Raw genomic sequence first — 26,912 nt, forward strand, 5'->3', positions numbered from 1 at the left:
AGACAGCATCCTTATCCGGCTCAGGCTGTCTCCCTATGCCCACTTCACTGTGTATAGATGCCCTGTCATCGTACTTAGGCTCTAACCTATCACGTCTGGCTGCCCTCTGTGTGGATGCTTACCTCATTCTGACCTACCTTATAGCCTTAGGACTGAATGTTTCAGGAAGAGAAAGAAAAGGGGAAAAGGAAGAGCAATACTTTGCACTTTGATTCAAATAAACCAAGGGCAGAAATGTTAGAGTGGAGTCACCCCAGAAGTGGCATTATGAAAAAATTGTCCACTGGTTTCTTTAACACAAAGCATAATATGCCCCTTACATTCCTCCAAGTATCCTATATTCCAGGTAATTATACTTTTGGATTCTATGCTCTTATGTTTCGAAAAACTAAAAATAATTAAATCAAACATTTTTTTCTACTTTTATCTTTTGAATATTTGGGGAGAAAACTGTTGAACATTTGCTACTTTACAAATATCTTGCAATATCTTATCTTTTAGAGTAGCATTTTCAAACAAGCTGCTATTTCAGGGCTTGATTGTAAACCCTTTTCAGGGGATAGCTACTAGTTTCATTTCTTCTTTCAGACACTCTGGCATGACCTCAGGGGCAGGGAGAGAGGTAGGAGAGGGCAGAAAAGGCTTTGCGATTTAAAAAGCTCTAAAAATGGTACTGTTTCAACCCTCTTTAATAATATGATACTATTCTGGTCAAAGAAACAAAATTTAGTGTTCAACATTTCACTTTTCTCATCATCCTATGCACTATGGGTTGTTTTCATGTTAAAGTCATTTTCTTTGTCTTACTGCATAGAAAATCTGTGCATCTGTCCTCTGAGCCACACTGCGTGCAAACTAGTCCTGCTTTATAAGGCCTTCTTGTCCGAGTTCCTCTACAAAAAAGCAGAAAACATTTAGTTAGAAAAAGCCTCAAATTGTATGTTATTAAAATAATATGGTTATCATTTTTTGTTAGGTTATAAAGGTGATTTAATTAAGAATAAGGACTCAAGGAAGTACTTAAATTGGAGATGCAATCTTCCCTTCCCACTTCACTTTTTTCCCACTGAAAAGTCTCTTCTTAAACTTATTTTCATATCCTTAAAACAAAATAGTATAACTTAAATATGATTGGGTTTTAAAGCATCTTTCATCTTAGTTTGCCGCAAAGTTTTCCTTTAAAAATGGATGTTACAGAATGTTTTGTAATTAACTACTTTCTGGTTGGCACAAATGTATAAAAAGTTCTAAAGAAATGATATATTAATTTTCTGAAGAGTATGCAATATCTTGAAATGTTTATTGTCCCAAAGACCTAGTTGCATGACTTACTTAGAGGTCTACATGAAAAATACATAAATATGTGAACAAGCAAATAAATATAAATGGAATTTTACAAAGTTGTTTTAACCATTGTTTAGAGCAGAGGGGAGAAGTGAGAAATTACTATGTCAATTGCCCAAAGCTAAGTAAGGAAAAGAGGCCCCAAAGTAGATATGATTTGGGAAGCTTGTATAAAAGACCTAGGATAGGAAAGAAGAAGTAGTTAGGAAAAAATATTTTTGAGTGAGGGGTGGGTCATTAATATTGGTCATTTAAACAGGACCGCTTATTTACTGTGTGCACTGGAAGCTATAAAAACAAACATTAGGCCTGTAGGTCTCCGGAACTTTTCTTAAACTCATATCTGGTTGTACCTTCAGCATATCGCCACCTACAGGACATGTGTCTAGGCCCTAGATAAGGACACATTGCCTGGCTTGCCTAATGGATAATATACCCATGTCCAACCCAAAGTGCATTAGAAAGCCATTATTCAAATTTTATAATAGAAGTCTTCTGTTCCAGAAGGAGAAACTTGCTTACACTATACCCATTTCTGTCACTACCTTGTTCATGAGGAAGGCAATTCAGTTTCATGGATTGACAATCTAGCAATTATAATTTGTAAGCAGATTTTTCTCAAAGTTTCCACGTACAGACTCACATAGTTTGTACATAGTCCATAGGACAATGGCAAGAGAAGGTCAACAGATGTTGATCTTTCCATGTCATCGTTACAGAATAGTTACACCATGCAAACAATAACCACTTTCACTACTTCTGCATATCATTGAGAAATACCACAATGCTGGCTTCTTGTTTACATCTGGACACCTACAGGTTTCCCAAGCAGATTCAAAGAATCTATTCCAGTAAGCTAGAGAAAAATACAATGCAATAAGCAGCGAGGAAGATTATATTTTAGAGAGCCTATCTGGTTCTCCTTTTGATACATCTAATATATTTGTATTTGCCAAAACTTTATGATCACTTCCTAGATTTATTCAAGGTCGAGGAAAGCATGGATCCTTTCATTTTCTACTCAAATTATCCCTTTGTGTGCAAAGCTATGTGACTTTGTGTCACTTTGGGTAAAACTGAGTTGGTCACATCTCCTCCTCTTCAACATCTTGGAACTAAATGGCTAGGGACCACAGTCAAACATTGACAAAGTTCCTTCAAGGCTGATATTTTGCTGTACCATCCTCTAATCCTCCCAGAGACACTATCTTCTTTCTGATCATGCTTTCTTACTCATTTTGGTGCCTGGCTCACAATTTCCCTTTCAGCCAAAGTATTCCCATTGTCTTAGAATTTGGGACCTAGGTGATTATAATTGCTTACAGGTGATTGGTCCAATAACCTGATCTCTCTCTTACTGGATGTCTTCACCATCACAACACTTCTAAATACTCTGTAATTGTTGTATTTGTAGCTATACTCCAGACCTTGTTATCCCCTAAATTGCTTCACCTCTGAACTCACAAAAATCAAACATTACTCTCACTGACTGCAGCCTCTTATCCTTCCTGCTTGCTCACTTACTTACTTGTCCATTAATTTCACTGGTACTGCAAGTCTATTTTCTCCCAATCCATCCTGTTATCTCTTCTCTGTCTGGATTAGGTCTTGACATATTCTAATATTTGCATATTTGGCTAAAAACCTGAAACCCTCTTGCACTATTTTTCCTTTACACCACCTAATCGAACCCCAGGGTTGGAAAACATGAGGTCATTTCACTGTCTGAATATTCCATGTCTGCTTCAGGGCACTGGGTGCTGCTGGAGAAAAATCATTAAACTAGGTAAAGAATCTTTCTACAGTTCCTCAGTCAGATTTCTCTCTCATTTTCCATAACTATTTCAAATCTTTCCAATCTTCAAAACTCCAGCGTCACCATCTTCCCCTTTATTCTCAGAACATTATCTATCTTACTTTACAGAGAAACATAATGGCCCTTAGATTGGAACTTGAGAAAATTTTTTCACTAATATGACAAATATTCCCACCCCATCTTTCCTTTTTTTCTGATAAAACTGAAGAACTTCTCCTTCTTTCTAAGGTTATACCTCTATTATTGATAAAGAATTGCTTTTATTCTATATTAGATACTTCATGCCAATATCTAAATATACTCACAACATTCCCATTTTAAAAACAAAACAAAATAAAACCAACAACAAACAGTCCTTGATTCATTCCAACCTGGATCACTTTCCTCTACCCCACACCAGTGGCTCTTCCTATGTTTATAAATGAACTGCTCTTTAAATCTGATATTTTTAAATCTTTACTTTGCATGACCTCTTAGAACTTGCAATGTTAGACAAACCTTCCTTCTGAAAACATTTTCCCCATGCCTACTATGATATACTCTTTTCGTTTTTTTCTTCTATCTGTCTGGCCACTCTTAGGTGGCCCCTGCCATTTATTTTCCTCTAACTGCCCTTGACTGTTGGCATGATAGTCTAGAGGCCCTCCTCCCTTTGCACTCTGTGCGCTCTCACAGACAATCCATCTACTCCCATGATTTCAATTGTCACTGGCACTCCAAATATTTGTTCTATGCCACGCCTCACTCGAGAGCTTCTGATCCATGTAACCACCTGCTGACTAAACATCTCAAAGTGAATATTTCACAACCGACTCAAATTCGTTATGTCCCAAATGCAACTCATTATTTTCCCTCCCAAAAGGTTTAGTGTTCCTCATTGCAGTTAACAGTGACACTATTTATGACTGAGTTATAAATCTGAGAATCTTCTTTGACTATTTCTTGTCTCTCATTATTTCATACAATGATGTACAAATCCTGTTATTTATACCTTCTAAAATGTGTTAAATACATCTCCAATATCATTCCAGATATCCTTTGTTGCTATAAAAGTAAGTAAGTAAATAAATAAAGTAATACATGTATAATATTTGTAAGTATATGGTAGATGGAGGAAGCAGAAAAAGCAACCTTAAACAGGAAAAAATGCTCTGGTTAGTGTGGCTCTGGTTAGTGTGGCTCAGTGGATTGAGTTTACAGGGGTGGCCCCTGTGAACCAAAGTGTAGCTCATTTGATTCCCAGCCAGGGCACATGCTTGGGTTGCAGGCCAGGTCAGGTGCCCAGTAGGGGACCTGCAAGAGGCAACCATACACTGATGTTTCTTTCCCTCTCTTTCTCCCTGCCCCCTGCCCTGCTCCCCCTCTGTCTAAAATAAATAAAATTTTTTAAAAAAGAAAGGAAGAATGTCTCCATGTTACACTTTTCATCTGCTTCTCAAAGATAACTTCTTTAACAGCTTCTCTGATTTCTTCCAGGAAAAAAGTTTTTTACAAAAATTCTTAATACTTCTATATTTGTGATAGAAACAGCTAGTTGTAAATTTAAATATCTCTTGAAATACTGAAATAAAAATATGTTAACTCAGCAAATAAATGGCAAGCTGTATTTCCCAACTTCTCTTGTATCTTAGATGTGGCATATGACCAGTTTTCCATCTAATGTAACGGAAGTAGCAGTGACGTGCACCACTTCCCATCTGGTGCTTTTAGAGATGGTCAAGATGCCAACATGTTTCTCTTCCCTTACTATAAGCTAGCTCATAATGCTAGCTTATAGTTGGAGGCACTGGAGTCCGTCCATCTACCCCGGCTTCTCTACAGTATTATCAGAAAATCCTCCCAGCTTCACCATTACTGTGAAAGCAGAGGCTGGAGAAATTGATAAAACTGTCCACACAACCCTCAGCTTTACATATAGTGAAAAATACCCAGATAAAACCCCCTCTATGAAATATTCCCCCAGGAAAATCTAGAAGATAATAACGTCTCAAGTGTTTTAAAATTAATAGTGTTACAGGCAGAAGAAAACCTTGGTGTGGTGATGATCTTTAATGGCAGCTGTGCAAGAAAAATTAAATGAAATAGTAGATCAAATAGAAACTAGAAGATAAGGAAAAGAAACAAAAAGAAAAAGAAGCAGAAGAAGCTGAAAAACAATTATTTCACGGCACTCCTGTTACTATTGAGAATTTCTTAAGTTGGAAAGCTGAGTTTGATGCAGAACTCTTGGAAATTAAAAAGAAAGGGATGAAAGAAGAACAAGTGGGAAAAAATAAACTAAGTGGGAAACAGCTATTTGAAATATTATAGATCATCATCTTGACACATCTGATAGCCAATTCTTGGAGAATGCTGGAAACAATGTGGAGGTAAATGAGTTTTTGTTCCAGGAAATGAATGACTTGGAGCTGGAGGATGATGCAGATGATCCTGGTGACCCAGCAAGTGACTTCACCAACTAACAGACTATCCCAGTTTGCAGGGGGACTTGACTGCCACAGTATCTGTGGTTCTGCTGAGAGGATGTTGATTTTCCTCTTTTTTTTCTAAGAAAAAATAATTCAGAAGAATATTCTTTTGATAGCTTTCATCATGGAATTTAATAAACCGACTTTAAGTTTAAAAAAAAAGAAGAGAAGAGGAAATCCAACAATTCTGACAAGACTACTTGGAAGCCAAGTAAAGAACATAAGGCAAGATGCACAAGCTGGTAAACTGTGAGATGCTCCCAAGACAATGAAGAAAATGAGGAAGAAGAAATGACAATTCCACTTAGTAAGGTGTGCAGATGATGTTTTATTGAGTTGTACACTTGAAAACTCTATGGTTTTGTGAACTAATGTCACATCCGTGAATTAAATTAAACAAGAAAACAACATGTAAGAGATGGGGAAGAATTGAAAGAACAAATTCTATCTGGAATAAGGCAGGAGAGAATTATAAGAAGAGAAAATGCAGAGAAATTCTTAACAGTGAAATTTTTCTTCCTTCCTTTAATTGGGCTCTTGAGGGTTTAATATATTTTATTGATCTTTCAAAAGATTTGTAGATTTATTTGCCCTTTCTCATTCTTTTTTTGTTTTTTTTTATGTCATTATTTTGAGACATTTCATCTTTTAAGTATTTTTAGGGGGAGAGGTTATTATATGTTGCTGTTTCTATAAAGATATGCAGTAGTCCTTTATTTTCAGTCCTACTTAATATTGAAAATATTTGCAGTTATATGTTTTCTCAGACTACAGCTGCTGCTAGAGCTTAGGATCCCATATGATACAGCCTCTTCCTTGTTGCTTTCTATTCATTGTTTTAGTTCAGTTCAATAAAAATTTTAGTAAATTTTAATTAAACATTTAATATGTGATATATATTCATGATAGAAAATTCAAAGGCATCAAGGAGAAAGTAATGTTTCTATACCAGTCTTTCAGCTACCCTCCCCAATATTTTATTCTACAAGATTCATCTGTGTATATTCAGGAGTATATCAGTCTCTCTCTGTGTGTATCTTTATGATTCAAATAGGAGCACATTACACTTCCTGCGGTATTATTTTACTTAATGATATGACTGGAAGTTTCCAGATTCTTTTTAAGATTTTAAGTGTTTTTTAATAGATGTGCAAAGGATTATTTAAGTAATTTTCTCCTTTTGATATGCATTCAGGCTATTATTTTTATTACAGCCATGATTATCCAGGTAGACATATAATTTCCACGTGAGTTAGTACCTATAATATAATTTGGTAGTCATGGAATTACTGGGTCAGATATCATATCTACCTTTATTTGGATAGGCATTATGAAATATCTATTCATCATGGTCACATTTTTATTACAAAATTATTTTTATATCAGCATATGAAAGACACTATTTTTTAACTCCCTTGCTAACATATTTTCAAACATTTTGCTATTTATTGCTTTGAATTCAGTATATTTTAAGTTTTATCTCCTATTTTACATGAGTTTAGGTATCTTTTTTTATGTTTCAGAATATTTGGACTTCATTTTTTTGGGAATTGATTGTTCCTACACATTTACTATTTTTCTCTTAAGTTGTTGGACTTTTTCTTTCAATTGTCAGAATATTTTATATAAGTAAGAAAATTAGGTCATTCATGTTATGTCATTCACCAGTATTTTCCCACTTTGATGTTTAACTTTTGACTTTATACATACTGTTTTTTTTTTTTTGCCAAATAGAGTTTTTATTATAGAGAAAAAATCTGTACTTTTTCATGGTTTGAGATTTGTGTCATGCTTTTACAAGCCTTCCAAAAATATTATTGGGCTGACCAAAAAGTCTGTTTAGTTTTTCATAAAATGACTCTAGTAGTGCTTAGCTGTCTTTAGCTTCATTTGAAAAAAATTGGTTAGATTGCATTGTGACAGCTGTCATATCAGCATGCATTAAAAAAACACTTATCAAAATTGGCAGATTTTTGAGTAGCCATTTTAATATTGGAAGATGGAAGAAAATAAACAGCATTTTCAGAATAGTATGCTTCATTATTTTAAGAGGGGTAAAAATGCAGCTGAAAAGCAAAAAAAGATTTGTGCAGTGTCTGAAGAAGGCACTGCTACTGATCAAAAGTGTCAAAAGTGGCTTGCAACATTTCATGCTGGAGATTTCTTGCTGGAGGATGCTTCATGATCAGGTAGACCAGTTGAAGTTGATAGCGATCAAATTGATACATTAACTGAAAACATCCCACGTTATTCCATGCGGGAGATAGCCACCATACTCAAGATATCCAAATGAAGCATTGAAAATCATTAGCACCAGCTTAGTTATGTCAATTGCTTTGGTGTTTGGGTTCCATATAAATTAAGTGAAAAAAAACCCCTTTTTGACCACATTTCTGAATGCAATTCTCTACTTAAACATAAGGGAAACATTTCGTTTTTAAAACAAATTGTGATGGGTGATGAAAAGTGGATGCTTTACAATAATGTGGAATGAAAGAGATCATGGGGCAAGCAAAATGAACCACCATCAACCACACCAACGGCCAGTTTTCATTAAAAAAAAAAAGGTGATGTGTATATGGTGGGATTGGAAGGGAGTCCTTCTGGAAAACCAAACAATTAATTCTAATGGGTACTGCTCCAAATTAGACCACTCGAGTGAAAGCAGCACTCGAGACAAAAAGTGTCCAGAATTAATCAACATAATCTTCCATCAGGATAATGCAATACCCCATGTTTCTTTGATGACCAGGCAAATACTGTTACAGCTTGGCTGGGAAGTTCTGATTCATCCACCCCATTCACCAGACATTGTACCTTTGGATTTCCATTTACCTCAGTCTTTACAAAGTTCTCTTAATGGAAAAAAATTCAATTCTTTGGAAGACTGCAAAAGGCACCTGGAACAGTTCTTTGCTTGAAAAGATAAAATGTTTTGGGAAGATGGAATTATGAAGTTTCCTCAAAGATGGCAGAACATGGTGGAACAAAATGGTGAATATGTTATATAATAAAGTTATTAGTGAAGATGAAAAATGTCTTTTATTTTTACTTAAATACTGAATGAACCTTTTGGTCAACCCAATATTATCTCACATTTTCTTCTAGCAATTCTTTATTTTTTTTTAACTTTTAAATATTTGATATACTTTACTTCTAGGTGTTATGAAAGTTGGTATAAGAATTAGTCTCTTGCCCTGGCTGGTGTGGCTCAGTGGATTGAGTACCAGCCTGTAAATCAAAAGATTGCCTGTTTGATTTCTGGTCAGGGCACTTGCCTGGGTTGTGGGCCAGGTCCCCGGTGGGGGGTGTGCCAGAGGCAACCACACATCGATGTTTCTCTCCCTCTCTTTCTCCCTCCCTTCCCCTCTCTAAAAATAAATTAAAATCTTTAAAAAAAATAATTAGTCTTTTGCTTAAAATAACCATGAAGAAGCTCACTCTCCTTTCTGGAAGCACACCCTTGCCCCTCTTCTTCCCCTACAGGCATCTCCTAAACTCAAAGGGGCCCTAGGAAACTGGCAAGCAGGGAGCAATGGGCAATGACAGCTTGTCCCGGGCTAACCCACTGAACACATCTCCAAGGCCTCATTCCTCTGACTTCTCAGTGAGCTGAAGTAAGCCCTCCCGGGCTCTCCTATTGCTTCTTCTATTCTAGGTCCTTCCTTGTTTCACTGTCCTGAGCCTTAATAAACATTCTCAACATAAAAAAATAAATAAAATTAAAAAAATTAAAAAATAACCATAAAGACTGGACAAAGTATACAGGGAGTGAGCAAAAGTAGGTTTACAGTTGTGAGCATGTGAAAGATTTTTTCTAGTGTTCTTTCTTTATTAACTGTTGTATTATTTATTTGTATTACTGTTGTCTTCTTATTATTGTTATTATTTCATATCCATATTTAGGATTTATCTTTTAGCTAATAATGGCTTATAATTTAACCTACTTTTGCCCACCCTCCCCTGTATATAAAATAACTGTTTTCAGTTATTAGAAAACAACCAATATAGGGTTATGATCTTTGCAAATAAAAAATAACTCAATAGGGACCTTATATTTATTTGGTTTTTCTCTCTGAGGGCATTTTCCAACACAGCTACAGAAACAAAATCCAAGCAAAGAATGTGTATTTTCTGGAAAAAGGAGATATTTGTGTTCATTAATGTTAAGGTATCTTTTATTTAGAACAAGGATCCCAAAGAGGAGGAGCCTCAAAACAGAGCTCCCAAAAGCCTATATAAAAAATTTCTGTGGGTCCATGGCCAGTTCCTAAGTTGCACTTGTCAAGGAAAATTCTGGAAGGATCTTGGAGTTACTTGGAGGCTGAAGACCTGCACAGAGATCTCAGAAACTGCATAGTGCTGAGAAGACAAAGTTGCAGTTTGGGCCCAGCCAGAATGGAGAGCTGTTGGAAAACAGCGTGGGACCTTACCAAGTAGAACATAAAAATCCAGAGAATATGTATATATTTGATTCTATAAAACCTTAAAACTAACTTATGGCTAAAGAAATATCATAGACATAGAAAAAGAAAAAATAATATACTGGTAAAATGTATTTCTGGGATATGTGGCAGAGTCAGTCACCTGAATTTACAAAGAATTCATACAAATCAAAAAGAGAAACAACCCAGGAGAATAATGTGCAGAAGATATAAAGAGTTTATTTCCTGAAAAGAAAATGGTCATTAATCATATGAAAAGATATTGTCCCACTCATAATTGAAGTAACTGAGGTAAAAGCAAAAATAAATGACCACTTTCCACTCATCCTTTTGAGAAGTGGGGAAGCTTAACTGATACTCTGCATATGTCAGGGAACAGTAAATTGGTACAATCTTTCTGAAACTCAAATTTCATATGGATAGTTTGATTGGAAGACTTTAAAAGTACTCTTCCATCTCTGAGATGTTACAGTTCCTTATATGCATGATATTAGTTCCCATTAATAATGCAATCTCCAAAAATGGTCAGTTAAAATTGTCCTTCTTATTACAAATTAGATATACTCCTGAAATAACTTATACAGCATACATTTAAACACATCTAACTTTATCTTCTTTTTACTGTTTTTATAATATTGGAGTAAACTATTTTGGAAAGTAATTTGAATTCAGTGCTAATTAGGTAAGTATTGTGAAATAATACTGAAGTTAAGATTCATTTAAGAAGTAATAACTGGCTAGTCAATACATAATATTAATATGCCCAAATTATAACTTACTGACTCATTATAAAATTAAAAATATCTCAGTATAACATCTTTAACATCCTATATTTAATTTTCTTGTAGGACACAATGACATCTGTGAGAATATACTGAAAGTTAGGAAAACAATATAAAAATTGACAATTTATTTGTTTTCATATTCTTTTTAAAATTGAAAGTAACTTACCCTGGTGCATAGTTGCATATGAAAATTGCTGCATATCTAATACGTCCAACTTTTGAACATGGAGTAACAGCACAACCAACTTTGTAAGACTTGTCCCAAACAAGCTAAAATAAAATTTTCAAGGAAACATGAAATTTAATTCTAAACATTTACTCTGCCATATTATAAACAATACTATATTCAATTCACATAGAACCTTTAATTAACTACACGATTGAAGAAATATGAACTATTCTCCATATGGGAGCAAATAGAGAATTATCATGGTTTTAGGGAAACATTTATAACACTGTATTTAGAGCAACACTTTAAAAGATTCTAACATTAAGTGTCCTTAAGATAAAGAGTTTGAGAAACGCTGATCCAGAATAATAGAGCCGAAGAAAGGCCCACCTGCTGAATCAGTTTGCATGTTCTCGGTGGATCTGAGAGTGCTAGAGGAAGATTGGAAAGAGAAAAGTTTTCTTAGAATAAAAGTTATAAACAATGGGGAGAAAAAGAGAGATACTAAGATTATAGAAGGGAAGGAAAAGTGATACAAGAGTAGAGAGTAATTGAATACTATTAGCACTTTTGTTGAAGAAATTCCATTATAAAATAGGGTCTGAACCTTTCATTTAAAAAATGAATAAAGAGGCTTGTTCTTATAAAAGGAAAAACAGGTCTTAAACTGAAGTAATGGTATGAGGATAATTAGAGATATTCCAGAAATTATCTGTATGACTTTAATATTTCTAATAGTCTCAAGTGACAAAAAAGTACATTTTGTTGTGCTCATCTCTGTGGGAGAGAGGGGAACCATTTCTGTTTTATTTTTATTTTTATTCCAAGCCTTATTGGTTTTGAAAATGTGATTCTTAAATAGAGCGATGCAGGAAAAGAACAGAGAATAGAATGTCTGCAACAGTTAAATTAGAATTAGGTCAGATGCAGGAAACAAAAATGTCTAAGATCCTAGGATTAAGGAGTACAAAACATACAGTAGAAGGTCAGGGAGCAGACTGTTAGTTTGCAGAGAGTATGAAGTGACATTAAGGAGACTAGTTTTGATATGAGTAAGGCAATGGAAAACCACTATAACTTTCTAGAATAACAGTAAACAGATCAAATATTTTTGCAACATGATTAATTTGATGAAAGAGATATGAGTTCAACATGAAAAATTTCAAAGATGTAAAGTGTCAGGATGGGCAGGGTAGGACAAAAGGGAGTCTAACTACAATCAATCATAGCGGCTGGACTACAGTCAAGATGGTGGTGGAACTATAACCCAGAAGAGATGGCGGACGTCAAATCAGGAACCACCAATGATATGTTGCTGCTTTGTTCACAAGGAACCAATCCCCAGCTCCCATGGAGAGCCGACCCAAAATATCCCCCCACTGCCCTGCTCAGCGAGGCTTCTCTGGCCCACCTTTCTCTGGGCCACAGAATCTTGCTGGGAGGCCAAACCCCAATAAAAAGCTTTATACTGCCTAATTTTGTGGCTGATTAGCATTTATTCCTCAGCGGAGCCTAGGAAAACCTGTCATAAAGTTGTACATTAAACATGATATTAGAGTCTATTGAAAGAAAAATAATAATATTTTAAAGAAAGTGGGAAGTTCACCCTGATACAAATATTTATTGAAGACCTAAATAATGTCAGGTTGTTGTACTGAGAATAAATATATGACAAGATCCCTGCTTTCAGTGTAGAATCACATGTAGATGATTATTAAACAATGTGATGGGTGAAGTAACAAGTGTATGTATGGGAAATAACAAGTGGTTCAATATTTTTGGAGAATAAAATGTAAGGGTGGAGTGTTGAGTATAAGGGTAGATTGTTAGATATGAAGTAGGGAAATAATACTATTAATTTGCATTTAAATGTTTGAAACCATCAGTTATATTGTAGTATATGTACTGATCTGTGCAAAAAATATCAAGTCTTTAACTTACAGTATGTTTATAGCCAATCATTTTAAAATAAATTTTATTTTCCAGTTTCTTCCTTTTCCAGTGTTTATTATGTTTAAAAAAACACCTTTCATCTTTTGGTTATGAAGATTAGATTTCCTATATTCAAAAGAATTTTAATTGCAGGGGATAATGAGGGGTAAAGGGAGAAGTGTTTTCAGGAACAGCTATAAAGGACACAGGGACAAAACCAACATGGGGTGGGATCAGGGGAGGGAGGTGGGGATGGCCAGGTGGGGGGAAATGGAGACAACTGTACTTGAACAACAATAAAAAAAATAAAGGAATGTTTCAATTGTATAATTCACATAATAGATGAAATTATAGACCTTTTGAAGACCTAGGGCTGATAAGAATTTGATTCTATTAGAAGTAATAATTTTACCATTTTAATTTATTTGTAAAACTGAAATGATCAATAAAAACTTAATAGTAAAGCAATTAAGGAGTTCATTGAATTAATAATATAAAAATTAGATACCTGTAGATAATTAGAACAGTTACCAGAACAACTGCCATTTTCAAAGTTATACTTTTTTCTCTCTGCATACCAACTTCTGATAGCAAGGCTTGCAGTAAATTCATTTTCAGGGCCGACCCACATATTTTCACCAATACCATTAAATATAGGATGGACCATTTGTAGTTCTTCTAAATAAATGTTGTGTTTAAACACACACTTTTTCCCCCAGGCTCTCGCAGTCCGTGACAAAGCTACATCCCAGGTCTGAAATGCAAAAGCAAAGAAAACAAAATAGTAACAATGGGTATTTTTGGTTTGTTTGCTCTACATTATTTTTTTTGAGTTCTTATAGTAAGATTTAAGGAAAACAATCCTAACTTTGTGCATATGGGTCTTATTTATGGAATTTCTGTGAGGCAACTTTTAAAAGATGATCATAAATGACACAACTATTTCCTGAAACAAAGGATTATGCGTGTATTTTTCATTAAAAAGTCAGTGTGTTAGATGATGCAAATGACTGTAATACTTACATGTAGTCTGTTCAGAACTCTACAATACTGTATAATAGTCATGTAGTCTCTTCAGAATATATATATATATATTTTTAAAGATTTTATTTATTTATTTTTAGAGAGGGAAGGGAGGGAGAGAGAGAGAGAGAGCAAGAGAGAGAGAGAGCGAGCGAGAGAGAGAGAAACATCAATGTGCGATTGCTGGGGGTTATAGCCTGCAACCCAGGAATGTACCCTGGCTGGGAATCGAACCTGGGACACTTTGGTTCCCAGCCCATGCTCAATCCACTCAGAATATATATTTTTAATCTCATGCCTTTTATTCATAGTAATATAATAAAATATTCATCTAAGAACTATTTATTCAGCACTGATTTTATGCAAAATATTGTGTTGTGAGGAATAAAACCTGAAGTATAAATTTAGTTCTCTAGGTGCTTACTGTAAGGTAATAACCTGGGATATTTTATATATGTGCACACACACACACACACACACATATGCACACACACATAATAGTTGGTAGTTTATAAATGTTGTAAAAGAGGAACATAAAGTTTTATGATGTTACCAGAAACATGAGAAAATTTCATTAGATGCTACTCCCTGGCCATTCTCTGGAAATATCCACTAATGTGTACTTTTGTCATTATTTAGAGCCTCATTAAGTTCATTGTTAAGGACAAGAACAAAAAGAACGCACATAGAAAAATCAACTAAATAGTAGTAAAACCAGAATGCTAAGTATATATGTTACAGTATACCTAAAACTAATACTAAGATTTCCTTAGGGTTTTCTCAGTTAATTTCATAGATTATACATATATGAGGGGGATCCAAAAAATCCCTGGAATCTATTTATAAAAAACTGTGTATTTATTCTTACATTTTTAAACTTCGGTCACTTTCTAAGTACTTTACATTTGATGCAATACACTTACCAAGGTGTTTTATCCACTGCTCCAGTTTTTTAACTACTTGATTTTGATACCTTTTAGTGCTTCTGCTGGTTTTTTTTTTCCTACCTCTTCAAGGTAAGGCAAAACATTTCCCTTTGTGGGCTTCTTTCAGGGGGAAACAAAAAAAAGTTGCTTGAGGCAAGGTCGGGTGAATAGGGAGGGTGGGGCATGGGGGTCATGCTGTTTTTGGTTAGTGCAGTGTGGGCAGGTGCACTTGTAAACCATCCATCATGAAATGGGCAAAGGCGTTGAAAGTCTTCAAAAAAAAAATTCAGTGAAGCCCAACACAGCCTCTCAAAACAATGCTTGCTGGTACACTGATATAGATGGGTTCCTAGAACACTTACCTAAGGGGAGAGCCAGTATGACAAGGGGCCTGCCCTCCAGAAGATAATTCTGGTTTAGAGGGTCCCTCATCACACACAATATAAAGTATAGTATAGAAAATATACAGATCAGGCCTTTAGAATACTCTCTCCTACTACTTCCTTCCCCAAAGGTAATTTTTGTTTTAAAAAATGGCTATTTTTAATTTTTTTCCTTGCACCATCGACTGGAAACTTATAGTTTTCAGTTACAGAGATTGTTCCATATTAGCACAACTAGCTCTACTTAACTTTTGCAATCTCTACATAGTATTCCATAGTATTGATAGCATATAATAAATGTTATTATTCCACTCTTAATGACCTTTTAGGTTATTTCTCATTGGCAAACAATGTTCTACGAACCATCCTTTTACCACCTTACTTTGCATATTATTTATACATCACATGCTCACTATGCACCAGTCACTATTCTGTTTTTATGCATCATTTCACCTAATGTCCAGAATAACCCTATGACATATGCATTATTATTATTTTTTGTTTCACAAAGGAAGTAACTAAAATCAAACAAGCAGTTCACTTGTAGTCACTTATAGCCAATAAATTGCGCAGCTTGAATTTAAACCCAGGAAGTCTAACTCTCAACTCCAAGTATGTATGTATTTTACTTCATTGCTTTCCATGATGATGTGTAAAATAAGTTATGATATTTACAAATTTCTTTGCTCACCCTGAAATAAAATTACAATGGAAAACAGGTTGATTTTTTCAACTATATAACAGAGTGTTTTCAACTATAGTCAATACCTTCTTACCAACCTCTTCCTATTTTCCCCACTCCCAGTTCCTGGAAACTTTCTTTTCTACTGTTTCTAAGAGTCAGGCTTTAAAAAAATTTTTTTTTAGATTCTACATATGAGTGATACCATGTAGCTTTTGTCTTTGGCTTATTTAGCTTAACATAATGACCTCAAGGTATATTCAAGTTATTGTAAATGGCAGGATTTCTTTCCTGCCTGAATAATATCCATTGTATATACACACCACATCCTCTTTATCCATTCATGGATAAAGAACAGGGATGGATACTTAGGTTGTTTCTCCATCTTGGCTATTGTAAATAATAGGTCAATGAACATGGGATTGCAGTAATCTCTTTGATATCCTGTTTTTAATTTCCTTTGGATATGTACCCAGAAGTTCAGTTGCTGGATCATATGACAGTTCTGTTTTTTAATTTTTGAGGAACTTTTATGTTTTGTTTTGGGTAGAAATACTATGCTCAACTGAGTATGTTTTGCCAATATTTAACAAAAGTTCACTGTGGGAATTACAATAATTCCATAAGCCAATAGCATATATGATGTCTCTTAATAAACCAGTAAAAAATAACATACTTTAAAGCAATGATAGCTTAATTACACTATTGTTCCAGGCAAGGGGAGATGATGGGAATAAAGTCCAAATTTAGTTGAGGTGCACTTTTTACAAGTTGATACTCAGGAGACACAGCTAAGCAACCTAGAGCTGGTGTCCAGCTGCCAGTGCAAAAATGAAAAAGTCATTTGTTAGTAGAGCGTGCTGCTAGGGTACAATGGTACTGGTGTTGATGGGCACGCTGATCTTCACAGGGCCACTGTGCAGCTTTGGCCACTGCTAGTAAAAGAGTAGCCTTTACTGCAGTCACAGTTAATGTCCCAAAAGTCTTCAAAGAGTTACTTATTTCAGCAAAGAGTGGCCTTGCTCAGGCTGAAATTCTATTATGTGTAGACTAAATGTCCCATTCATAGTTGTTCCTTCAGATGTTTTGTACCGATAAGTTCCAGCAGTGCGCTTCATCAGCTTAACTCCTAAGTGCTTAGCAAAAACCACAAATGAAGTGATGACATCCTGACACATCTTACCTCATTCTTATGTCAAAACAACTTTACTCTTAGAATAACTTCATTTTTGTCATATACGAGTGGATTTGAAATAATATCAAACCAATACATGACATATTTTCCATAGCAGCTACACCAGTCTACATTGCTCCCAATAGTGCACTTTTTCTCCATAGAAATAGTTCCTTTTTCTCCATATCCTCATCAAGACTTGCTATCGCTTGTCTTTTTGATGATGGCCATCCTAATACCTGTGAGGTGACATCTCATTGCAGTTTTGACGTGCAACCTTAAAAATGGAAATTCTGATACATGCTACAACATAGGTGAACCTTGAAAACATTATTGCTAAGTGAAATAAGCCAGTCACAAGAAGAAACATTACATGATTCCTACATGCAGTACTTCAAGTAGTCAAATTCATAGAGATAGGAGGCAGAATAGTGGTAGCTGGAAACTGGGGGAAGGAGGAAACGGGGAGTTAGTGTTTAACAGGACAGAGTTGCAGCAGGGGAAGATGAAAATGTTTAGCAGATGAGTGGTGGTGATGGTGGCACAACGATGTGAATGTGCTTATGCCACAGGACGCTACACTGAAAGGTGGTTAAAAGGGTAAACTTTATGTTATGCATTTTACAACAATAATAAAAACTAAATTTTTTAAGTTTTATAAGAAGGTAGAAAAAATACTAGAAGACAACAACAGCATGGACATGGGCAGGGGACAGAATTTGTGTTGCAAGATCTTTTTATATTTGGAAGGAGGTTATAGATGTTGATTAACTCTGGATTTTGTAAACTTATATGCATAGTAAAATGTTAAGAATGACCAATAAAAAATGAAAATAAATGCATGATTTTCAAAGCTCTCAAGGAAAAGTTCGAAGAAACCATAGTGTTACAACAAATTATGCTATTTACAGTTAGTATTTACATCCCAGCAAAATCAGTGGAAATATACACACCAACTTTTAGAAAGAGGAGAAGGGTAAAAGTTTAAGCTGGGGCTTTAAACTGTTTCAATACAATATTCATATTAAAATAATCATTTATTAAGATATATATTGCAAATGCACAAGTGTACTTGCTCTCTATACTTTTCTCTCTATATACCTTCTGTATATTACTCTCTAATTTTCTTTATGTTTGAAATATAATATTTAGAGATTAGAGATACATAACTTATAAAACATACTATAAGCTATTATGTGTTTATTAACTATCAGAAGGAAGGCTAATCTTCAAACTTAGGAAAAACAGAATTACTCATAAAGGGGGTTGTACATACCCCCTCTCAACTCTCAAATATCCCCAAATACTCTGATTAAATTCAAAACATAAAAATTGGCTTGGAAATAACTATCTTCAGCAACAGTGCTAAATCCTAGTATATTTCTATAAGAAAATATATAAACAGAAGAGGAAACACTGACAATACAAAAGACAAAGAAAATGAACAAGATAGAACCAAAATATGATCAATCAAAACAGCATTTTAAAGTTGACATTAACATGAAGTACCATTTTATAATTTATTAGGTTATCAAATGATTGAAAAATTCATGCCACTGTGGATACGGTAAAAACAAAACATTTATATACTGTTGGTATTTGCTTATTTTAGCACAATCCTTTAGACTAGCAATCACTACGTGTCATATAAATTAAAAATAACACATTCTTTATTTATGCCATTTTTGGACTTTGACCTAAGAAACCAATCCAGAAGGAAGAAAAGACTCAGGTCTACAGAGAGAGTCCTTGCAATATCATTTATAATGTTAATTGGAAGCTCCTGATTGCCTGATAATAGTTATTTCAGTACATTTTGCAGTCATTTTTAATGACAATCATGAAGACTCGGTAGCAACACGAAAATAGTTGATGAGACGCTAAATAGAAATGGGAGCAGGGGTGGGGAGGATGGGAAAGAAGCAAGAAGCATTTCAGGGAATGCAAAATCAGGGTTGGACAAGGGTGATGTGACCAAAACACACCCTCCGGAGCAAAATTTAGGGCGGATACCAAAAAGTCAATAATCAAGGTAAGTAATATTTTTAAAAGTAAAATTAATGTAAAAACAGCCATGATGAAAAAAAAAGTTTTAAATAAAACAAGATCTTTTCACTTGTACCATCCTGAGAGTGCCTCATTTGCATTTCCAATTCAAGCCCAATGGTCCTGTTTAAGTTCATATTGTCTTCACCAATGACATTTTTGTGTTGATTGTACATATATATAACTCAACTATATATATATATATATATATAATTCAACTATATATTTTATATATGTATAAAATTCAACTATCAATTTCTGGAATTGAAGCCTCCTTAAATTTTGCACGTCTGGTGAGTGCCTCTACTCACCCTAGTGCCAGCCCTGTGCAAAATCTTGGGAATAAACGAGTTAGAGAGACTGGTTTTTATTTCTCGGGTGGATAAACTTTACATGTACATATTTTTAAACCCAAACTAAAAGTGCAGTTGCCCGTGATCCTTAAACCTCAGAGTAGAGGCCCGCACTTTGTGAGGCCGAGGGGGTGCGTGGCACGCAACACCTGCAGTCTGAGAGGTTGGGGCAAACCGCCTCAGGGCCTCACCATGAAGCGCAAGTTCGCCCCTCGGGGCATGGCGTTGCCTCGGAGCTCATTGTGGAGGTTCACGTACTCATTGATGAAGCTCACGTCCTCTTCGTGCGGCAAAAAAGTCGCGCTCAGGCCAGAAGCCAGCAGTAGCAGGCAGAGCTCACAGAGCCACAGCTTCAAATCGCTCGCTCGCGTCTTAGGCAGCGAACGGGCGTACCAGTCCAGTGCAAACGAACTTGGAGCCTCCATGGTCCACCGGCCGCAGACAGGCGAGTGCACACGTGCCCACCGTCCCGGTGACGGGCTCGCCTACGGGTCTTGCCCCGCCCCTTCCCGCCCCGCCGGGACAGGAGGGGAAAGGGTGAGGGTAAGAATGGCCTGTATCCTAGGAAAAGGTGGTCCTAGCTGCTGGCCGGTTGAACTTAAGGGAGGGTGAGTCAAATGACTGTAGGCTCTTCACTAAACTAATTAATGTAGTTGGTTATTATCCAGGTTGATTTCTCATACCAAATGATGCGTCATCATTTAAGCCCTCTTTACAGTAAATGTCAATTGCTGAATAATTAACATGTCTGAGGAGCCTTATAATTATGCAAGGATAGATGATCATTCTTCCGTGATTTTGTTGAATATAATTATTTTTTCATCCTTACCTGTTGAGTTGGGAATTTAATGGAGGATTTGTCCTTTATTTTCATCATGGACTGAAAATGTCTTTTGTTTAGTGTTTTAATGATTCTTTGTGGGAGATCACAAAATAAATGGAAGATTGGAAAGCTCGACATTAGGGGTTAAACTAGGGATTGTCATATTCTCATAAGCTTGAAATATTTACATATTTTCTCTCATCAGCACTTTATAGACAGCCTAGAATATCAATAGTAATCTTCTCTGACAATTTGTCCAGTGTGCATTAGGTAAGAACTTATTTTTTGTTTTCATTTCTCTTTTCAGACAAAACTGACTAGTGTTCTAGTAGTTTGAGCCTGTGCTTTTTACCTCCAAACATTTTTCTTTCAAAAACTTTATTTGAAGAGCATAAATTCTAGGCACAAAATAAAAGCACATATTTGTTTAGGAGGTGGGTACCATTTGTATGTAATACATTGTGTTTGCTAGAATTAAGGAGATATTCAAAATCATTGACACAAGGACAGAATTTTGCCACAAAGAAAGCACTGTTAACCACTTGGCCAAAATGTCTAAACAGAAATGTGCCTTTAAAAATGATCTATGGTGTACACAATTGAAACCAATATACCTCAAAAGATGGTTTCATTCAAGCATTTAGTCATTTAGTAAATACTTATTACTAGGCAATATATTACAGGGTTGAGAAAGACTGGTGGATGAGACACCCCTGCTCCAAGTAGCTTAGGTTTAGAGAACTAGAAAATTGGTAACTATTATACCATATGAAAAATAAAAAGCCTTTCTGGAAAATGTGACATCAAGAAAGCAAATGATACAAATAGGTGAAATAGTGCATTCTAAATAAAAGAAAAAACATGTAATAGTTTTTCCAGGAAAGTGGAAAAGGCTAAGAGTGCTTTACTATGACCAGAGCCTGCTTTAGGGGTGAAGATAGCAAGTGCTGAAATGCAATTCCCTTATTATGTTGATAGTGTTCTTAGATTATGAAAATTGCTTTAGTAAAGCATGAGATAAACAGAATAATGCAATCTTAGACTACAAAGAAATTTTAGACACTTTTAATAGTCCCGTGTAGTAGACATATTCTCTGACACATCATTGATAGGTGATCATTATATCCTCTGCTTAAAACATTACGCTGACAATGAAGTCACCATCTCTCAGGCAGGCCATTTCAATGCTACACACCTCGCTAGACAAGTATTTCTTTAGGACCCCCTTTGCGTCAGAGCTACAAATGCTGGACAAGCTGGATACTTCTATCCACATGAGGCTTTCAGTTAAAGGTGTTCTGGACCAATCATCAAGCAATTATAATACAAAGTAGTAAATGCTAAATTTATTTCAAAAATCCTTGCTATGGGTCAGGTGCTATTTTATTTTATTTATTTTATTGAAAAATATACATAATAAAATTTACCATTTAAACCACATTTAGTGTAAAATTCATTGGCAGTTATATTCACAGTGCTCTATAATCACCACCACTATCCTGTGCTGTTTTAAAATGCTTGGAAAATATCAACTCATTTGAAAAACAAAACCCTAAGAAACAGATATTATTGTGTTTATTTTACAGATGGAAAAACTGAGAAAAAGTGAAAATGTTAATGGGGGAGACCCGAGTCAGGGACTCCCCATCCACCTCCGTTTTTGTCTCACTAGCAAGAGAGGAATTCAAAGGAAAGACGAACTCATATAGTGGAAATGACACAGCAAGTTTCCTTATGAAACACACATGAGCACAAAGCTGCAAGCAGGCACCCAGCTGGTCTGAATGCCCTACATACAGAGGAAATAAAGTTGTTCCATACACTTGAGCTGAGGCTATAAATGGGCGCTCAGCTGTATGAGCGTTCAGGGGTTATATACTTTACTCAGTTTTTAGGTTCCTCATCCTTCACGTTCTAAACCTTGGGAATAATGTACAGCTAATGTACAGCTAATGTAAAGCCTTTCTTTCTCAGCTAGTAAAGACTCTTTGTATTAGTGAAATTGCTACAGAGGCTCCCTTCCCAGCAAAGAGTCTCCAGGACTCCCCTCCTCTTGTGTTAACTCCCACTTGTGATGTTTGGAACCTGTGGCAGTTTTACTGGACCGGGCTCAGGACTGCTGAGTCAGTGGGTGAGACACGTCTCTCTCCTCCTCCCTGCCTTAGTTTATTACCTATCCTACCAACAGGGAGATGAACTTACTTTATTAAAATATAATGTGCCATTCATGCATGCTTAAGAAAAATTTAAAATTACTAAGAAAATGTACAGCATCATTAGAAAAATAAATGAAGGAGTTGAACAGAGACAAAAAAAGACAAAATAATGTGGTGAAAGGTAGTTTCAGGAGCTACCCAACAGTTTGCCTCTATCCCAAAGTCAAAACCATAAAATCAAATATAAATAAAAAATCAAATCTGGGAATATTTATATGAAATATTGACCCCTAAATTATCATTACTCTAATATTCTTGAGCTCAATATTTATTCAGTAAGGTAATATGTATGCAGCAATTCCTAGACATCTTTTCTAAAAGGACAGTATTATTCTCCCAGAATATCTTAATATCTCCTAAAATATATTTATAAATCTGAGTTCAGTTTATGAAAATGTGTTTAAGTCTACTAGTAGTTCAAGAAATAAAAAAGTAATAGCATTTACCTCACAGAATTTTTGAGAGGATTATTATATGTGAAGCACTTAGTGCTTGGCATATTGGAAACATTACTTACTATTAGGTATTTTTAATTTAATGATGTTAATAAATTATACCTCACTTTCATTTATATCGACAAGAATGAAAATACATTTTTAACACAGCATTTTGCCAGACATATGCATTCTCAATACATACTTCCTGAATTATTCTTGTGACAACCGGCACTCTCACTAGCTGCAAAGAGCAAACCCAGTGTGTACAACTTCAGCTGAGTTCCTTGTGTTTTTGACTGGGGAGCACACTTTGCTGAGGGGAAATGGGAGTTCCACAGGGAGTGGTGATTATGGAATTTATTTGTTTCCTTTGCTGCAGGGTGTCAGTCTGGGTAGATTTATGCAGATTATATTACCTAGGTTTAACGAAGCCAAGCACCACAAAATAATCACACCTTGCAAAAATAGTTGAAAAGATATTGCAGATTGTAGTTGTACAGGTGCAAGTACAAGCAAACAATATCAATCATTTGATTATCATTTTCCTGGCATAAATGTTATTTCACACTTATTTTAAAATTCATCTCCTGTCATCTTTTTAGGTTTACTTTTTGCATATTTTGCTCTCTTATAGAAATATAAAGAATACATGTAATTAATGCTACGTAGATACTTTAGGTTCAAAGTTAGGGTTACCAATTTCCTGGTTTGTTTAGGGAATGCCTTGGGTTTACTGTGTTTTCCTATGGTCTGGGAAACCCCTCAGTCCTAGGCAAATCAAGACTGTAGGTCACTCAGCAATATTTTTTAACTAATAGGGGTGCATAAAAAATTACAGGGAAGAATATGTATTAGAGGGAGAAGAGGAGAGAAAGAAAAATATCTATGTGAGACAGAAACACTGACTGATTGTGTCCTGTAGGTGCCTGTACACCGAGGTTCAAGCCCACAATGTAGATATGTGCCCTGACTGGGAATCAACTGCAACCTTTTGGTGTGTGGGACAGTGCTCCAACCAGCTGGGCCACCTGGCCAGAGCTACAGGAACTGTATTAAACCATCTCTTCACCACCCTTCCTAAGTGTTAAGAATGGGATAAGTCAGGCCCAGCTAAAACTGACAAGTCTGATCACTTAATCTCTAAGCAATTAAGGCAATTCCTGGGAATTTCAACCATAGTTTAGTAGGACAAAAGGATCTCTAGAAAATTGCACTGCCCAAACCCTGAGTTAACTGCCTTCCTTTATTTGAAAAAGTGAAGCCCAGAGCACTTTGTCTAATAAAGCCAATGTGAATGAAATAGGAGGGTTACTTACAGTGACTATTAAGAATAAGATCTCTTCAGAATAAAAGGATTCCAAGTGATACCAGGCCTCCCAAGATATCCTGTTAACCTGTCAAAGGTCTGTCATTATGATCACAAGAAATAGGGAAGGTAGATATCTCCTTTGTCCAAATTTTTCTCTTTTTGCTAGAGAAGGGAAATTCCACTGGTAAGGCAGAGGCCCCCCACCTACCCAGCCTCTGCTCACAGCTTAGGAGTAAGTAGAACTCTCTGCAAATAGACACCCCATTTTTTCAGAACTGTCACTTCTAGCACATTCCTGTAGCAGGGTCAATTTAATACTCTGACAAATATTTCTTCAAATCAGAGAATATAATTCTGTAGAATTCTTAAAGGAAACTACTGGCATATAAGAAAAATATTTAACATCTGCAATGTTTAGTTCTGTAGGTCTATTGTAACTAAAAGGACCATTTAAAATATTACAGAATGGGGCTCTTGGTGCATATAAAATTGTAATTTCAAATGAATAACCTGAAAGGTTTTTTAACTGCTGTCCTTCTTCTATACTGCAATACACCTTTTGAATTATAACCAGCCATTAAATTTAGATAACAGGCAAGAGTGTAGAAGTTTTAATAATTAAACTGATGAGACTTACATTTAGCCATAAACTATTTCTTTATTGTCATTTCTAAGAAGTTTTTTTGTACATAAATTAAAACATTCTCAGAAGAACACAAATGAGGCACAGTAGATCACATGCTCTCCACTGAAGTGCTTTCTCTTGAGGTGCTTTCCCCTGAGGATTCCAATTCGGATATTCTGTCAATAAAATACAACAGTTAAGAGATCAATTTCATTTCAAGGGAATGAAGTATTTAAATCAATACTCAAATATTTTGATACATACTCCGAGTTTCATCACGTTCTTTATTTCCTACAATAGAAAAAATATAAAATTAAAAGCATTTATTTGCTTTTCTGGCTTTTAGAATAAGATAATCAACTTAGGGGGAAAAATGGCTTTTTAACTTAAGAAAATGAAAGCTTCCTCCCCAAATCCCATTGTACTTAAAAATCTGTATGATGCTCCCTACCAACAATGTCATGTCCACAAGTGTTTCTAGAATGCCTCTCATGTTGAAGGCATGAAAGTGAAACACAGACTAAACTGTGTGACTTGGCCTTGCCACTCTGGTTTACCCATTTAAAATCCCTGCAAAAGGTAGTTTTTCATGTTGAATTTTTGGTGCCCAGAGCCTTCCATCAAATATTTCACTCATTTCTGTAGTGGCCCTTGCTCCAAATTTTGCTCTACATCTTTTCCTCGTCAAATATTTCTCTCCTATTTACCATTCTATCAGTGATCTGCAATTTGTTAGGCTTTCATTTATTTTATTTTATATTTTAAATTTGTTTATTCATTTTTTTAGTGCCTATTATGTATTTAGCATGGTTCTGGCCTTTGAATATAGATGTAATGGTTATCAGAGAAATAAAGTTCTCCTTACAAAAAATAGAGAAGAAAATCTATCACAAATTTAAAAATTGACTAAATATATAAAAATGAGTAAAAAGGGTAATTTCAGAGCATGATTAGTGCTATGAAAAAAATAAACTGGGCCACCCCTGGCTGGTGTGGCCCAGTTGGTTGGAACATTGTTCTGTAACCAAAGGATTGCAGGTTCGATTCCTGGTCAGGGCACATAAAATCCTGGGTTTGGCACACATGAGAGGCAGCTGATTGATGCTTCTCTCTCAAATCAGTGTTTCTCTACGTCCCTTCACCTCTCTCTAAAAAGTAATGAAACATTGTCCTTGGAAATGGATTAAATACTAATAAATAAAGAAATCAGGCCAAAGATAAAAAATAATGAGGAACTTAACTGAAATAACTAAAATTTAATAAGAACTTACTTAATTTACTCAGATCACTGTGTGTGATTTATCATACTCAAATGATCTTAATCATTTCCTGAGTTAAGCCATCTTACTCCAAGGCCTATACTTTTATCTATTAAGCTTTATATCCTCTGTCTCAAAAACGAAGTCTACAAAACTAAAAGCTGGCATCCATAGAAACTGAGCAGCAATAGCAATGAGAGAGAGAGACCACAAATCAAAAATCATAGGACTTACATAATTGTAGCAAATAGAGCAGTTAAAAATATAAGAGATTTTCATTAAAACTTGTATAAAACAGAAATTTGCTAATTTTGCCACCAAAGCTTAATATCATATAACATTTAACAAAGTTACACCAGTACTTTAAAGTGTACAAACACATACAACCCAGAACAAGATTGTTTTACAGAAAACTCCCAAACATTCAAAACATAATCAGAATCTTCTACAAACTGTAACCAAAATATTAAAAGAGTTTACACTTCCAATTTTCAACTTTTTTTATGAGGTTATTTCAAGCTTAAAGTCAAAATCATATGAGAAGTGAGGATGGAAAATTTCAGGCAAGTGATGTATCTAAAATTAAAATGAAAACATTAAGTAAAATATTAACAAGAATCTAACCATCTATAAAAGAAATCTTATGACCAATTTAGATTTATTATGAGACTCAAAAATGAGTTTTAAGTTGGATTTC

General features: G+C 35.2%; 1 protein-coding gene and 1 pseudogene across 1 annotated transcript; one reads left to right on the plus strand and one right to left on the minus strand.

Moving 5' to 3' along the window:
- Window positions 1-741: 741 nt before the first annotated feature.
- GLIPR1L2 (GLIPR1 like 2) lies at window positions 742-19,977 on the minus strand. Its single transcript, XM_045829879.1, has 4 exons — window positions 19,738-19,977; window positions 13,468-13,713; window positions 11,025-11,128; window positions 742-893 (listed from the first exon to the last, which is right to left on the minus strand). Exons 1-4 carry the CDS (start codon window positions 19,969-19,971, stop codon window positions 779-781), a joined length of 699 nt encoding a protein of 232 aa, XP_045685835.1. The 5' UTR covers window positions 19,972-19,977; the 3' UTR covers window positions 742-778.
- LOC123812392 lies at window positions 4,924-5,622 on the plus strand (annotated as a pseudogene).
- Window positions 19,978-26,912: the final 6,935 nt, after the last annotated feature.

The sequence above is a fragment of the Phyllostomus hastatus genome, unplaced genomic scaffold (assembly GCF_019186645.2).
Source record: "Phyllostomus hastatus isolate PE091 unplaced genomic scaffold, TTU_PhHast_1.1 phas_scaffold_93, whole genome shotgun sequence".
Classification (NCBI taxonomy): domain Eukaryota; kingdom Metazoa; phylum Chordata; class Mammalia; order Chiroptera; family Phyllostomidae; genus Phyllostomus; species Phyllostomus hastatus.

Excerpts from the sequence above, each read along its gene's own strand:
- GLIPR1L2 (XM_045829879.1), bottom strand. The coding sequence starts at position 19,971 with ATGGAGGCTCCAAGTTCGTTTGCACTGGACTGGTACGCCCGTTCGCTG. Across the intron at positions 11,129-13,467 it reads ACTGTTCTAATTATCTACAG|CTTGTTTGGGACAAGTCTTA; the intron begins GTATCTAATTTT and ends ATTTTATTTTAG. Across the intron at positions 894-11,024 it reads ATATGCAACTATGCACCAGG|AGGAACTCGGACAAGAAGGC; the intron begins GTAAGTTACTTT and ends GCTTTTTTGTAG.